The sequence below is a fragment of the Sus scrofa genome, chromosome 1 (assembly GCF_054392235.1).
Source record: "Sus scrofa isolate SSC_HxYL_T2T_F1_AM1 chromosome 1, Sscrofa_HxYL_maternal_Yorkshire_Landrace_v2.0, whole genome shotgun sequence".
Classification (NCBI taxonomy): domain Eukaryota; kingdom Metazoa; phylum Chordata; class Mammalia; order Artiodactyla; family Suidae; genus Sus; species Sus scrofa.
Genome location: NC_139383.1, coordinates 90,937,410 through 90,954,683, shown reverse-complemented (window position 1 = coordinate 90,954,683; position 17,274 = coordinate 90,937,410). Strand labels below are relative to the sequence as shown.

General features: G+C 42.9%; 1 protein-coding gene across 9 annotated transcripts in view; it reads right to left on the bottom strand.

Annotated features, from left to right (window-relative positions):
• Positions 1-15,040, bottom strand: part of COL12A1 (collagen type XII alpha 1 chain) — a 130,576-nt gene extending 115,536 nt beyond the window's left edge. For 3 of the 9 annotated variants that reach the window (XR_014808068.1, XM_013992820.3, XM_013992819.3), the window contains exons 1-5: positions 14,764-15,040; positions 11,730-11,837; positions 3,803-3,919; positions 920-1,063; positions 427-489 (exon numbers count right to left, since the gene is read on the bottom strand). Coding sequence is in view for 7 of the 9 variants with exons in the window: in XM_013992820.3 (XP_013848274.2) it covers positions 427-489; positions 920-1,063; positions 3,803-3,919; positions 11,730-11,802 (397 nt within the window). In the remaining 2 variants the exon portion in view is untranslated. Of the gene's footprint in view, positions 1-426; positions 490-919; positions 1,064-3,802; positions 3,920-11,729; positions 11,838-14,239 lie in introns of all 9 variants that reach the window. The other 6 variants (XR_014808062.1, XM_021092374.2, XM_021092369.2 and 3 more) reach the window with 3 other exon arrangements.
• Between the last annotated feature and the right edge of the window lie 2,234 nt (positions 15,041-17,274).

The following is a 17,274-nucleotide window of genomic DNA, read 5'->3' as shown; positions in this document are numbered from 1 at the left end:
GCAACGGAATTGCTTCAAACACTATGAGGGCATCTCCCTCGTGGTTCAGCTTTGTGGATCCCTAAGCTATCATCTATTTCTACAGTTTGTCTTTGAGAAATGACTTAAGTCCAATGATGAGTTTGTTTTTCTCCTAGTGCCCAAATCCTGCAGAGATACTTGGACATGCACCAATTTAAAACACTCCAGTAAAAACGAATATTTAGTACAGAGTAAACAGGCGTTTCCATTGTGGTTCAGCGGATTACGAACCCAACCAGTATCCATGGGGATGCAGGTTCAATCCCTGGCCCCACTCAGTGCATTAAGGATCTGGTAGGAATTAATATAGGAATGAGATCAAACTACAGGTCTAATTGAAATATTTCTTTTACATTACATGTATAACTTCTTCAGTCAAGCAAAAACTTTAAGGGAAATGCTTACTTTGAATCTCTGTTTTTCCAGGTTTCTTCTCTCCTGGCTTCTTCTTTGAGTCACCTGTTTGAACTAAGTCAAAGCTTGATTATTACAAAAGAAATAAACCCATACAAATACCTCCTAAGAATAAAATCAATATGTTGTCTTTCACCATTGACTCTCATGTGGGTGATCCAGGGCCAGCCAGTCAGAGAATATAGCCAAAGAAACATTCCCTTGCAAATAAATTATTTTTAGTGAGATTTTAGATATATTTCAAAAAAGACATGAATATTCTTGCCTGGCAAAGTCTAATTTTTTAATAGTTTTCATTCATAACATTCCTACTGCTTCCAGAGACCAGAATTATAAATCAGGAGTGAATTATTCACATCCACTAGGATTATAGCAAGAATAGTTAATACTGATATGGATTAATGCTCCATAATAAGTTAAATTTGAAAGTTAGAAAAATCTTCCACAAATATAAGGTATAAAAATACTTTATATGTGTGCTTACTTGTTAGCTGGCCTATAACTGGTACACTTTCTTCCACTTCATCATATGAAGTGATTGTCACCACATATTCAACTTCAGGTATAAGCTCTGATAATAAGGTTTCAGTGGTACTAGCTGCAAGGGTAAATTCTTTAGTAGGCCCATCTGGAAGTAGAGAAAGGAAAATATCAATGCAAAAATAAAATTTTTTAACATATAACACACTATAATATAATTCCCAAAATCTGAAAATTAAAAATATAAAGTTTTTTCAGAATGCCAAAACATTATTTTTTCCTGTCTTCCAAAACCAAAGCTTTGAATTCTGGAAAGGCAACAGGTGGACAGGCATTGCCTTTACTTGTTACAATCATATTCAATGTGTCTGATGACTCAAGAAGTCCTTTACTTTACAGGTATGCCAGAATATAGGAGTTCCCGTAGTGGCACAGTGAAAACGAATCCAACTAGGAACCATGAGGTTTTGGGTTCAATCCCTAGCCTTGCTCAGTGAGTTAAGGATCCGGCGTTGCCATGAGCTGTGGTGTAAATCACAGATTCGGCTCAGATCTGGCATTGCTGTGGCTGTAGTGTACGCCAGCAGCTGTAGTTCTGATTTAGCTTCTAGCCTGGGAACTTCCATATGCCACGGGTATGGCCCTAAAAAGACAAAAAGACCAAAAAAAATCAAAAAATTAAAAAAATAAAGATATGCCAGAATACCAAACCAAAAAAAAAAAAAATCTCTGTTTTTGAATATTAATGGCAGATAATAAAATGTCTTATAGATGAGATAGAAAGCAGAAGATAATTTAATTTTAAATCCTTCATTGGAGGAGAAAAAGAAGGCTGAAAATCAACTTAAAGACTCCAAGGCTAGAAGAAGGTAACTTAATTTTTTTTAATGATTCTTATTTTTTACACCGTAGCTGGTTTACAGTGTTCTATCAATTTTCTACTGTACAGCAAGGTGACCCAGTCACACACACATATATACATTCTTTTTCTCACACTACCATGCTCCATCATAAGTGACTAGATAAAGTTCCCAGTGCTATAAAGCAAGATCTCATTGCTTATCCATTCCAAAGGCAATAGTTTGCATCTATTAACCCCAAATTCCAACAACCCAATGGAAAAAATTGACCAAAAACCTGAATAGACATTTCTCCAAAGAAGATGTACAGATGGCAAACAAGCACATGAAAAAGTGCTCAACATCACTGATTATTAGAGAAATGCAAATCAAAACTACTATGAGGTACCACCTCATACCAGTTAGAATGGCCATCATTAATTAAATCATGAATTGGAGAAGAAAAAGAAGAGCTGAAAAATCAACTCAAAGACCACAAACCCCATGGGCTAGAATGAACATCCACTGGGAAACAGCATCCACTTTGACAGATGAAGTGCATCCTGGATACTCCAACGGGGACCATCCTCATGGGTTACCATGGTCCCCTGAGTTGACTAGGTATCAAATATTTCAAGTTACAATGTAGGGAGCGCTTGCTTATATGTGGATAACTATGTCCTTCCTGATAGATTATGTTAATTCTCAATTTAATCAGAAAACAGTTGTTTTAGGGATTAAGTGACCTGTAAAATTCTTAAATATATTAACTTTTCATCAAAACATAAGCAGTCACAAAAAGGTAACAAGTGGAACAGACCCTGACAAATGCTCCTGGTTTACGTGTGGAGGATTGCAGAACCAACCAGGGCCCCCATGGGGAAAACAAGACACCAGGGTTCTGTCAGGTTGGGTGGTCCCAGTGTCAAATTTTAGAGTACAGGAGTCAGTAATTTCCAACATCTGCAAACTGAGTGAACTCTTTTTCAATTGCTCTTCTGCTTTAGAATGAATTAAGCAGTTCACTGAAAATATATTTGGGAAGAAAACATTCAAAGAAGAAAACGTAAATTCTTGATTCCTGTTTAAGTTCTCAGGTCACACTGAAAAAAAGAAAATAGTTTCCTAGTCTCCTAATATATCAGCATTTAAAATCATTAGGTTTTTGTTTGGTTTGTTTGTTTGTTTGCCATGCCCACAGAATGTGGACATTCCCAGGCCAGGGATAAAACCTGTAGCACCACAGTGACACAAGCCACTACAGTGACAACACCAGATCCTTAACCTACTGTGCCACAAGGAAACTCCTTAAATCATTGGTATTTTTAAAGTCCATAGTGTGTAAACTCAGCTCTGATGATAAGTCGTGTTGCCATCACCCATCTCTTCTGTCAGCCATTCAAGACTTCTTCCTACCACTTGGCCAGTATTGATGGAAATGGTTAGTTTCCTATTCAGTGTTAGAAATAAATGTTAATCAACAGAGACTGGTTCTCTACCCTTGGGCAAAATCATGATTACTAAATTAGACTCTTGAGAACAACCAAAACAAGTTTTTTTTTTTTAAAGACTCTTAGCCTTAGGATCTACAGAATCCACCTAGCCACAGTAAATTCTTCTCATGGCAGCCCACCGTTATCCCAGAGCAATGTTTCCTGAGCACTGAAGTAGGAAGGACACTGGGCAAGGCATAACAACTCACTTCATCACTTGTCACTTGAAACGTTGGATGGATGAAGTGATTCAAGAAGAAAGTCAAGAAGTGATCTTTCTATTTTATAAACTCAAAGATTACCAGCAATATTCTGATAGAGATCTATTTTAATAACAGTTTACCATAGCAAACAAGTTAATAAAGCCAATGCTATAAAAATACAACAGTGGGAACTAGTCTGGAGCTCTGGAGAAGTGACTCCACCAAATATCTCATGATGTTAGCTAAATCCCTCAGGTTTTCTAAATCTCAGCTTCCTCATAATGAAATGGAAGGAGGAGGAAAGATCACCTTTGATGTCTCCGTCCTAAAACCCCAACATCTCAAAGCTTACCCGTTGTAGGGTCCACTGTTATTCTGTAACCCACAATTGGATCAGCCGGTCTTGCCCATGACATATGAACAGTATTTTCATCTATAATTTTAAAATTCAAGTCTGAAGGTGGGTCAACTGCAAAAGAGAGAGTTGCTATCAGTTACTTTTCCAATGTCACAAAAGAGTCAATAGAATTAATAAAGAATTGTGTTGAGCAAAGCTTACTAAAATTGTCTTTGCATAAATTTGTTTCCAACAAATATAAAAGATATCTTGTTGGACAAGAATTAAATTAAAAGCTGACAAGATATGACACAACATCAGAGAGTATACATATTAAAGAAGACAGAACAAAACACTTTTGATTCTTGAGTTGCTCGGTCATCCAAGAATGGCCAGCAAAATCAAGCATAATAGAAACATGTTTGGATACAAGTACATACAGGTACAATGAAATCACATATAATAACCACATATGCAAACAATTCACATAACAATTAAGGAAATTTCAATACATGCTGAGTGCATTTTGAATAAGCATGCCAAATCACAACCTGCTTACAACCACAGAAGTTAAGTTAGAACACTGACATAATACTTTTTTTTCCTTAATGTGGAAAAGAATGATATTTTGGTTCATTCTCTGCATCATTGCCTTGTTATTCATTTTTGTTTGATAATTCTCAATCTATGGCAGAGATGAAAAATGTATTTTATTTTTATTTACTTTTTTTTCTTTTTAGGGCCATACCCATGGCATATGGAGGTTCCCAGGCTAGGAGTCGAATTGGAGCTGTAACCACTGGCCTACACCACAGCCACAGCAACGCCGTATCCTTAACCCACTGAGCGAGACCAGGGATAGAACCCACATCCTCATGGATACTAGTCGGGTTCGTTAACCACTGAGCCATTATGGGAACTCCGAAAAATGTATTTTAATAAAAAGGAGGGATCTGAGAAATTTAGCACTGTTATGTCTCACAAGGAAATATACATTTAAATGTATATTCATAGTCCTATTCAAAAATAGTAATAAATAGTAATAAGTGATATCAATAATTTCTAAGTATATTAAAAAGAGGTATTCAGATGTTTATATAAGTAATACTCTGCCTGTTTACACCAATTTGCTGTATGTTTGCCAGGTGTAAACCAACACTGTTATTTTCCTTTGCAGCAGGTATACTCCATACTAGAAGTGGCATTTTATTTTAAAATGCCAGTATGGTCCTTTACAAAACAATGGTTAATAATGAATAGACAACATCGATGTATATTTATGGACATTTATTTACAGAACTTAAAGAAACAGTGAAAGGATCAGCAATCTGAAGACATGACTGCGCAAAAATCTTGGAGAAGTCAATGACAGGAATAATTGAAAAGTACAGAAAGAAATAGTTTACATACCAAACTTACAGCAACATGCACATGTCAATGAAATGTTGACTTGTTTTTAGTTTCCCACAATGAACAAAAGCCTCCATGTACAATAGTCATTACACAAAGACGGTCCAGAAATATTTTATAATGATATTCCCTCTGCAATGTTCATGCCTCATCATGCAGCATTGTACTGACTCACTGTCAGTGCATGGTCAATGCATTAAAAACTATCACTCATGAAGCAGGTCAAAACAATAAGATGACTTTTCTGCCACACTCTTCTTAAAGTGTCTGAGATTCAAAGGATTCCTTGTGAGTCAGAATTTTTGCATCCGTTTTGAGAGATTACAATCTTCTAGGTTTCCCTAGAGGACAACTGAAATATAGGGGTAGCTTTGAGACACAAGTCATAGAATTTAACTGAGGTTAGGGATTTACATAATATTAATAGCACATTCTAATGGAAATAATACAAATGAAGCAAACATTTGCTTTCATAAACTGCTGCTTCCAACTGTAAGAGATGGCCTTTTATTTTTATTGGATACACTAGTAATGGAATGAATGTTATTTTCTTACTATCCATACACAGGCAGTGAGATTAGACTATTAATCTACATGCATAGTTTAATTATTCAACATTCCGCTGTCTGTAACCATACCGTGAGCTTTAGCTGTAGTCATCACTTAGTACAACAAGCATGCAACAGACGTTAACAGGACAATAGGTATTAAGAATATCATTATAAAATATTGTTCCAGTAGCAATGGCTCAGGACAAATTTAATGCAAAGGCAGACGCAACTGGCCTGAGCATGCTTTTGAAAAATCAGTACATGGAAAAACAGTACCACCAACCTTGCAAGGAAATTGACCTGAAGCGGCAGACACTACGTTAAAACTGCTGAAGGGCAGCAGCAGCCCAACTTGTTGATTTCCAAATGACCAGGATTCCAGAAAAACTGAAAAATTGACTGTTGGGAAAAGTCTTTAACATTTCAGAGGATTTTAAGGTGTTCATAGAAATTCACATGTGGTACGGAGGGATCAAAAGGAGGAAAGGATTGGAGTTCCCTTTGTGGCTCAGAGGTTAACAAACCCGACTAGTATCCATGAGGATGTGGGTTCGATCCCTGGCCTCACTTAACGGGATCTGGTTAAGGATACAGTGTTGCTGTGAGCTGCAGTGTAGGTCGCAGATGTAGCTCAGATCCTGCATTGCTATGGCTACAGTGCAGGCCAGCAACTGTAGCTCCAATTAGACCCCTAGCCTGGGAACTTCCATATGCCGAGGGTGCGGCCCTAAAAAGACAAAATACAGAAAAAAAAAGTAGGAAGGAAGGGTTGAACAGCATGTGTACAACAGAGAGCCCTCTCCACTTTTCTTCTTGCCACCTGTAAACCTCTTAGGTTTTACACTCTATCTACATACTTTGTTTCATGAAAAAAGATAGTAAATCGGGTGCCAGTGTGGACCCCTCTTAACTTGAATCAATTCAAAATGTGTTTTCATTCATTTTAAATATCTTTTCTTTTACATAAAAATATTTCACAACTTCCCTTGCATTGTTACAAGCAGCATCTACACAGATGCCAGAATATTTCCTTTTGTTTTTTTTTTTTGTTTTTTTTTGGTCTTTTCTTTTAGGGCTGCACCCATGGCATATGGAAGTTCCCAGGCTAGGGGTTGAATCGGAGCTACAGCTGCCAGCCTATACCAGAGCCACAGCAATGCCAGGTCCAAGCTGCATGAGTTACTACACCACAGCTTACAGCAACTCTGGATCCTTAACCCACTGAGCAAGGCCAAGGATCAAACCTGCATCCTTGTGGATACAGATTCATTTCCACTGAGCCACGAAGGGAACTCCAAAATATTTCTAATATGAATTATCCACACAGGGATCATAACTCCAAAGAGCTATAGTTGTGTAGTATTAGAATTTGAATCAAGATAAATAGAAGTAAAGTTACAAAATAAATAAGATAGAACTCTGATATATATCATAAAACTGAATACTGATATTGAAGAAACTAAAATTTTAAGTGTTTATAACTCTAGCAGTTTAAGGTCATTTTTATGAATAATGCTTTTTGTTATCAAAAAGCAGGGCTATGATAGCTGCATTCTGATGATAGCTTTGTTACATAAATTGGCAAGATTGAGGACTTTTTTAGAAATGATAATATCTCATATTTGTGAGTGCCTATTCTGTGACAGGTGGAGAGCTAGTCATTCTATATATTGTCTCTTTCTCTTCTCATAACCACCCAGCATAGTGGCTTTATTATGCCTGTTTAACAGATGGGCTGGTGGAATTAAGAAGGGTTAACACATTTTATAAGCAGCAAAACTTTGATCCCAAAATCTGACCCCAGGGCATACAGTTTTCTACCACACTGGTTTAAATGTCAAAAATACAGAATATTTGAGTGAGAGATTGACTTTAGAAACCAATATTGATATGTATTTGCCTACCTATATGTACCTAAATATTTCTCTACTCCATAAAAAATCTGTATTGTTGTCAGGTCAGCAATAAATATGTGCTATTCAGATATCTCCAATTCAGACACAGAATTTGGTACATGAACTTTACAGACTTCTTCAGTCAATTTTAAAACCAAAATGTCTATTTCGATACATAATTTTTTAAAGACAGTGTTTTTCAGTATGACACCGAAAAGGAAGATATGTCCAAGAGTTTACCAACTGTACAGAGATGAATGATGGATGGATGGATGGGAGGAGATTAGTCTAATAAGATTTGGTACGTGTATGTTTATGACATGTATTAAAGGAAAACTGAGAACATACTACTAAAATATCACCTCGATGAACTAGTATGACTTTTAGTCTAATCTTTGTGATAACACTGAGAAGGGTAACACCATAATGGTAGAGGCCTTAACAAGAGCACAAAGTGTGAGTTTACTATATTCAATAAGCATTAATGTATATTTTCCATCCAAAGCTAGTATAAAGTTAATGATCTTTGCCATGGTATATGCATTTCATTTGTGTTTATGAGATATCAGAAATAAGCTGCTCAAAAGTTACTCTTTCAGAGAAGTAATAAATGATTCTGTAGAGATTACAAAATGCATTCTTCCATTAGACTGACTGGGTTGGCCCATTTTCAAGCAGGAAAGCAGCATGGTGTAGGCAAACTCACATGAAACCAGAAGACCTGGGTCTTGTCTGTGCCTTGTCCCTCAGTAACTACTTTAGTTGACTGAGTTACTCAGCCTCTCTGGGCCTCAATTTCTCATATAGAAAATGAAAGAATTAGAACAAATGATCTCTAAGTTCTCCTCTAGTTTAATATTCCTGTTATAAATTAGACATAGGATTATATAAGTACACATGGGTTAGCCTCTTAACCTAGACATAGGATAATTAAAGCTTATGACCTTGACTCACCAATGGCTGAAAATATCCAATTGTTCATTATATATTATAAAGTACAAATCAGACTTAGCAAAATTGCAACTCTGTTTTTCAGAAAATACAAGCTCATCTCAAATTCTAGGTTAATTAGAGAGATGTCTAATTCTCAGGGATACTGGCCATTAACCTTCAATGCAAAGTGGTGAATTCTCTAAACTGCAATTGACATACTACACGATACAGGAACAAAAAATAATTCACACATCCTAGAGGTTACAGAGCACTGGCCAAGTTTTAAAGTTAATAAAGTTTAAGCTGTGGCTAAAAATTGCAAATGCTAACAATGAAAAAAAAATCATTTCACCCTTATTTCTATGGGATAAAAGGCTGAATCATGAAAAGTAAAGTTCCTTGTATAAGTAGACAGATGGAAGCAACATGACAAAGGCTGTACCCTTATTTTTTTTTCCTTTTTAGGCCACACCCATGGCCTATGTAAGTTCCCAGGCCAGGGATCAAATCCAAGCCAAATCTGTGACCTGTGCCACAGCTGTGGCAATGCCTGATCCTTAACCCACTGCGCTAGGCCAGGGACCGAACTGACAATGCCACAGAGAAGAGCCCTAGCATTAACCCACTCCAAAGGTGGTACCCTTATGAAAAAGGAGAAATGCAAAAAGTGAATGCCAAAACCTTTGAATTAAAGGTACTGCACTTTCAACATATAAAAAATTAAGTAGAAATTGGATGGAAAATAGTATGAATACAAGAGTACAAGTATTAGTCACAAAAGGGAAAGAAAAGTAGCTAGGGCCACTTTGGAACTAGGATCAGCATAACATAGCAAGAAACAAGGCTACAGGCTGAATTTCTGAAATTCCCCAACACAAACACTTTAAAGAAATTCTGTTTACAGCCCACTGTCCCCAGAAAGGCCTCGGCCATGAATTACTTTAGCTCTTCACAGGCTCCTGGGGCCACTTTGTTGGTAATTAAAACCCAAGCTGTCCCAGAGCCATGAGCCACACATGGTTATTGAGCACTTGAAATGAAGCCGGTGAAGATGAAATGTGCTGCAGGCATAAAATACATACCCAGTTTCAAAGACCAAGTAAAAAAATGCAAAAGATCTCATTAATAATTTGTATATTGATTACATGTTGAAATGGTAATATTGTGGATTATATTAGGTTAAGTGAAATATGTTGTAAAGATTAATTTCTCCTGCTTCCTTTTTTAATGTGACAACCAGAAAATTTTTAGTTACATATGTGGCTTTCATTTGTGGCTCAAAATATATTTCTATTTGACAGCACCTAACTGGGGAATAAGGCCTGCCTCCAAAGTAATAAATCTTATTGAAATAGCTTTATTAAATGCTGACCTAAGGGGATGAGAGATAAGAAAAGAAACAGCTTAAGAGAGCATAAAAAGAGCTGTACCATGTGGAAATAAATACAAATTTAAAAGACAAATTATGAGAAATATGGAAATAATCAGTAATGTAGATAGTATTCTTTTTAGCTGCACTTTGCTATCCAGCCATTATCCAATTCAGAACTGATTTTTTTTCCACTTACATCATTTCCAGTCTAATTCTTGTCCTAAGAACTCTCAACTCTTTCTGATTTTCAAATAACTATTTTCTTAATGAGCAATAAATAGGCCACTTTAGTGAATTATCTAAAAATATCTTCAGTGGGGCTTCCAGAAGTTCCTCAAATGAAATTCCTTCCTAACAACGCCATAGAAAAGAACATTAAAGGCAATCTCATCTGAGTATTACTTCACAAAGGCCACTCTTAAAAGCCTCTACAGTCACAAAATACTCATCAGCTAAGAGTCAGCAAACATGTTAGAAAAGTAAACATGCTGTACATCTTGAAGTGTCGCTCCCTTCCCTAGTCATAATTGTTTGTACCTGCAGTCTTGAACTAGAGAATCAAATGCAATGGAAAGTTTTTGAAAAGCTCCGTGTTGTCATGAAACAACTCTATTTTCCCACAACCTCTAAAAAAGCACACACTCCCTATCTCACCCCCATGCAGAAGTACTGCTTTTCTCCCTTAACTCCATCAGGCATATTTCTTTATTGAAAAAAAAATTTTTTTTAAGATGTCTTTTATGGTCTTACCCCATTTACCTTGCAGAACAATAAATCTAGTTTGTCAGGACTCCAGTGATAGGGAGGGAACACAGAAGCCCCTTTTGGGTTAATATATAGAAAGGGCTGGGTTAGCAAATATTGAGGAATGACGGTATCAAATGCATACAACAGAGAGAATAAAATAAGGCTAAAACCTAGCCAAAGTCCTTCGTTTTCTGGGGGGTGGAGCATACGGAGCCGTTTTGCAGGCCTTGACCCATCTCTGAGCCCCGGACCAACTCTATACTCAGGTCTGCTGCTGAGAGAAGGGCCAGAGGAGGCTTGCCAGGCTCGCTAGCTTCCTAGGTTGAGAACCCTGGCCCAGAGCCAACCTGTCTGCGTGGGGTTGGGCCTGGACTTGGCCCAGCGAACCAGATAGAGCCAGCAGCGACCCCAAGCCTTAAGGGACACCCCGGGTCTCGGATCTCCGCTTGCCGCCCATCCCCGGGGAGGCTTGGCTGCTACCTAGTCTGCCCGCACCGTCTGCCTGGCGGATTGAACTTCCAACAAAACACACAGACGCGCAGAACCCGCGCTGTTGGAGTCTTTTATTTCGTGCTGTCCCGGAGGTCGCAGCCCAGAGCCAGGTGCTCCCCCGCCACGCGCAGGAGCGAGTGCGCCTGCGCTCCGGGGCTCATGGGTACCACTCCAGGGGTCGCTTGGCAGAGCTGGTGCAGCCGTCGCCCCCTCCTGGACGGCTGGTCCTCTCGGAAGCCGGCGGCGTCGGTGGCAGTGTGGACAGCACACCGCAGAGACAAGCGTAACAACACACAGCACTGTACGGAGTGGATTAAGCAGAATACGAAAGAGCGGGACCTGAGAGCTAGGAAATGAACAAACCTCAGGAGAAGGGGGTGTTTCTCCGGAAGGGAGAAACCCCGGGAGGAAATACGAAGTGCAAGGGAAACAGAGCAAGCAACAGAGGCGAGTAAGGTCTGATTTGGGTTTTGGGTTTTTTTTTTTTTCCCCCGTCTTTCTAGAATTCTCTCCTGGGCAAGGAGGAGAGAGAAGTCTCTTACCTTCTGCCTCAATGGAAGACAGGAGCAGGGCCGCGCCCAGGGCGGCGAGCGCTGGGGGAAGCCTGGTCCGCATGCTCGGCCTCGGGGCTCACAACCACATGAAGGGAACTGCAGGAGGAAGCAGTGACCGCATCAGAACCGGGTCTGGGCAGGCCTGGGACCAGGTTAGAACTGGAGGACCCGACTAGATCTGCCTTAATAACCAAAGGGGCCAGCCCAGCATATAATAGGCCTATTGTGGAGCAGTGGAAGTCAAGTTCATCTACAGAAATTTAGTTAGGGCACTAAGAGGGGGAGTTCAAGTTTAAAGAGAGACCTGTTTTCCTGGAGGCTGGTCCTGCTTAGCATCCCAGCTGAAGGCCTCACCAGCCCCCAGGTGACTTCATCCTGCCCGGAGATGGCTAATTCAGAGGTCATTTTATTCCGGGCTCAACTCAATGTCTCTTCCAGCTGGGGTTTTTATTTGGCCAGCCGATTTTTCCTAGCTGCTGAACTCTTTAGGTAACTGTACTTTCGTGGTCTCCGGGTAATTTGGAAAAGTATAATAAACCTCTCTTACTCTCTTTTTTCCTCATTTTGTTCTGCCTACAAATATGCAGTTCTTGAAGGTCTAAAACGAAGTATACAGAAATATGCAGGGCCCAAGCAAAATTTTACTCTCCTACTAGCTGTATAGCCTTCACATCTGATAAATCTTTTATTCAAGATGAGGAAAAAACATAATACATAATAAAAAGGGACAAGCAAGAGAAGAGACAAAATATTTTGTTTTCCCAACACTTTTTTTTTTAAATTCTCAGTAATTTTTCTTTTAACTGTTCATTTTTTTCCAGAAGGTTACAGGTTTATATGCTCCAGAGGAGAATATATTCTACTCTCATTTTTATTGATTCTGTAACTAGGTTATTAATTCCTTAAAGACAAAAAGTCTTATTCATCTTTTGTGGCTCCCAGAACACAGTAGGTGCCTAATCAGTGCCGTGTCCGTAGTAGGGAATCTTCTAAAATATTCTAAGGTCCAATTCAGAGACAAAAGCTACTAGCAATGAACTTATAAGTAGGAAGCTGCCAGAGTCAAAAAAAAAAAAAAAAAAAGAGTTGACTCTGAGGTATAGAAATTATCAGATGGCAACAAACTGGTCCTGTGAAAAACGAAGTCATGCTTAGGAATACAAAAATGAGCCAAAGGTCGAGCCCTCTTTGAGAAAAGAAACTGACAAGCTCCAACCATGGTTTTCCAAATTATTGGCACAGCATATCAGGGCAGCTTTCCTGGGCCTGAGTGTAAATTGCATTTTAAATGTCCGATGAACAGCCGTGCCAAATTGCCCGGAGCTCCTTTTTATGAAGCCAAGATTAAAATTTTGTCGCTGCTCTGGGGATCCAAGGGCTCTAGCAATTTCTTTCTTCCTAATTAGCAACTGTTTGACATTCTAACCCTTCCTTTTCTACATCAGTGAAAAGCAAGAGGTGAGACTGGCCCATTGTTCCCGTCGTCTGGCCTTAACTTTGCGATAATCATTTCCAACTTAGTTGGCAGTCGTGCTCATGAAAAGTTAAAGGCTGACAGTCGACCCACCGAAAAGCTGTGTGCAGATTTTTTTTTTTAACCGCTGTATTCTCTACAAAAACCGGAGTCGTGGAAGGGCTAGTGTCTGGGTCTAGAGCGCCACCTATCGGCTTCCTGACGCAGCGGCACAATGAATCGTTTCTCTACCGGGTTCTGAACGCAATTAGTTCAGCCAGCCAGCCAGGCATTCAGTCCATAAGCTTTTAAAACGAGGCAAGCGGGGGGAAGCTTTCTCTCCGTTTAGCCAAAACATTTGTCTGAATGTTTAGCAACACTTCATTGCGCATTCTCAGACGTGAAGTTTAAAGCTGCCGTCCCTACATAGCAGCGAGGATTCCCTCAGTTCACCCTCATGAATGAAAATGAGTCTGTTGCGGGGGAGCGGGGGTAGGCTTAAGGAACTGATCGCCTTCGGCCGACTCTTCCCCTCCCCCACCCCGCTGGATGAGGCCGAGTCCTTTCACTCCCGCGTAGAGTTAAAGGAAATTACATCCCCACCCCCACCCCGCAGGGGTCCTTCCAGATCTCCTGCGCTACCCACAGCGACCTCGACAACAGTTACCCCAGGGCGACTTTAGCCCTCATTTCCTTTCTTGTCCTCCCCAGCGCTGTAGGTCTTTAGAAGGCCACAGAGTCCAGGTTGATGTGGCGGAAGGGGGGTCCCGGATAATCCCAAAAAGGTCACCTGCCGCCTCTGCGGGTGTCTGATTCCGGCCTCTGCCGGCATGCCTCTTCTGCTCCCTGGCTACGGGTGCCCGCTCGGTAAATAAGCCCAGAGCCCACACTTTCCCATCCCTACACTCTCTAGGATATGGGATGGAGGTTCCAGGACCCTGAGTAGGGCCTCCACCAATGCACTCCCGAATAGATCGGGAGGGGAAGCTGTCTCCAGAAGCTGGGTAAAGCTGGACAAAGCCGAGTCCTCGAGATCTGAACTCACCCAACATCTCTGATGCTTTGAAAAGCAGAGGAAGAAGCCAGGACCCTCGCCCAGGAATCTGTCTCGAGATGCCACATACATCCGCGCAGCCTTGAGGAGCGGCGGAGCACTCAGCCTGCTCTCCAAAGAATTCCGAACCCTGTGTCACTGAAATACCTTCCCTGCGCGCAGGCTGGACCACGGCAATCTCGAGGCCATGAGGGAAGCCGGTCACACAACCCCGCGCAAACTTTATCAAGTTCAATGAAGCATCTCTAGCCGAAATCCCTCTACACTGGAACATGGAACATTTATGCACGCACAGCCACCCTGCGCTCTTAAGAAAACCTGTATTCTTCCTACCTAAAAGATATAAATGAATCGCAAAATCTCAGTATATCCGGCACATCTTCACTCTCAAAAGTCCCAAAGGCCCCCGCTCGGGATCCTTCATGGATTAGAGCAGAGCAAGGACCAGGCTCGAAGCAAGTCGCCCTAGTTATCTTTGGAAGGGCTGGGGTGAGGGGGCTAGAAGCCAGACCGACCTGAGGCGGTGGTGACCGAGGCAGCAGCGGCTACAGCGGTTTCCCGGCGTCGTAGAAGTTGGCGCTCGGTGTGACCTCCGCCCGCCCAGCAATTGGTGCTGCTCTCCAGGCGCACCTGGCGGCTGCCGGGAGGTGGCAGCGGCAGAGCCACCGGGGAGGAGGAGGCGAATGAGGATCCCAGTCCGAGCGGCAGGCGCGGCAGGACAGGCGGAGACGGCCCGGACCGCAGCTGCCGGCGAGCGGACGCGTCTGGGAAGGCTCGCCTTCGTCGAGTGGGAAGAGGCTCCGCGACGCGGGCTACTTAATAGAGGGCTGTTCCCAACTCTCAGTTTACTCGGTTACGAAACGCCTGAGAAGGTGGACGGCTGCCACGGGGTGATGTATGCTCCTCCGGCGGTGAAGGAGGTCTACTTTAGGGAACGTGTGCATACTTCGAACATTCCTTCTGCGTGAGGTGGCGATCGCCGTAGTAGCTGTGCCCCGCCAGGGAGGGGGGGAGGGGGCCGAAAAGGGGGAGGAGGAAGCGGGGAGGGGGACAGCCGCAGACGGGTTCTCTGCCAAGGGAAGCCACTCACTCCTCCGCTTGGGGCGGGCTGGGGAGGTCGGGTTTCCCTATCTGTGCGGATTTTCCTTAATAGATTTATTTTTGTAATTTAAGGACAATGGGAGGGACGTAGGCGACTCTCATTTTCAAAACTGCAAGAATGTGACCGACCCCACCCCATCCTAACCCGATCCCCCATCATCACCACCTACACCTTCCTCCCCCTCCGTCCTGGGTGCACTTAAAACCGATTTACAGGGTTTCCATTAACTAACTGTCTGCGCACGCGGCGCGCCTTCTGTCTTTTTCAGTCTCCGGCGATTGGAAACCCGGACGGCCGCCTGCGCGGGACTCAGCTAGGGGATGGCTTTCCCATTACTGTTTCTCCCCTTGGGGCTTCGGGAAGGAACTGGGAGGCTTCATTTGAGCCGAGGGAAGAGAGCAAGGAAGGGTAGGAAACCTAGGGATCCTCAGAACTTGAAGCCTCTCAAAAACAAGTTCCGGCCACCCTAGAAATTTCTCCCTAGGGCTGGAACAAACCCGGTTCCAAATAGAGGCTTCAGACAGAAAGCTTAGCGCTTAACCACCCCTGCCCCACGGTCAAGCCGACAGAGGGGGAAAAAGTTTTCCCCCACCCCAACTGCTGGGAGCTGTAGGTTAAAGGTGCGGCGGATGTCCTGCCTGCACCGTCTCCAGGTTTTGCCGCCCCTTCCCCGCTCTGCTCCACCCCTTGGCCCCCAGCGGGGAGCCTGGCACCTAGAGCTGCTAGGCGCACGAGAGGAAGCGCGGGTTTCTTATACTGTGGCATCAGAAAAGGACTTCAGGAAAGGTTCTGATTACAACCTTCTGTTGCTCTTGGAGCCAACCCTGCGCCTTTGGGCTTCTCAAAGCCCAGGCGTTACTCCTGCAAGTTTAAGCTTCCGGGAGTGGAGGAGGGGGCGCAGAAGAGAACGCGGGAGGGGCATTCCTGGAATTAACCGCCCAAAATAGAAGTGGTGTATACAGTGTAAAGCTCTCTTCCCTGTTTGATTTGGCTTCTGCTAATTCGGCCTTCCCTCCATCAAGCGTGATAGACCCCGAACTTGCCTTTAGAATGAAAAGAACTTGCAGGGCGGTCCCCTGCACCCCGACCCACGCACTGGCTGCCCAGCGAAAGTGGGAGAAAGCCGGAGACCAGACTGGAGGGAGAGAATGGAGGAAACTGGGAATCACCACCTCCGCACATTCCCCGCGTACACACGGCCCACGCGAAGTCCAGCCGGGAGCTCACACAAAGAGCCCAAACGCACACAGCGCACAGGGCTTTTCCCCGTCAAACTCTCACAACCTGGGTGTCTGGCACAAACATTCCTCACTCCGCCACCACCAGCGCCCAGAGCGTGAACAACACGACCTGCATGCCCCAGCGTCCGGCGATCACCTGGGTACCACTGAGCCCTATCCCCCGCCTACGGACAGCCTTCACCCGCACTCTCACTCAACTCCTTCTCTCGGACGCACATGGGCGGGTGACAGCCTAGGGGACAGAACAGGGGAGCAGAGAAGTCCCAGCAGCCGCTGTCCAGACCCCGCGCAAGGAGCGCTGCGCCTCGGCCTGGAACCGCCAGGGACGCCCCAGGGGAAACCCACACCTCAGTCTAGAAAAGGAAAACTGCTGCCTTTTGCACATCAACCCAGGCTGGCTGGAGTTTGCATTTTCCCCAAGTGGGGTGGGGGTTGTGTGCGTGTGTGTGTGTGTGTGTGTGTGTGTGTGTATGTACTACTTTTTTTTTTTTCATTTATGGTGGCAATGTGGACTAGGAAGCAACATAACTGGTTGTTGATATTCTTGGTTTAAAAATTAATTTTCTCCTGTTCATTTGACTTGGAGCTGCAAAAGCATCTATCAGCCCAGGAGTGGAGCAGTCGGTGACCCTCGGAGAGCCAAGGGCAGAAGTAGGCTTCCTCTTCCCAAGGCTGGAGGACTC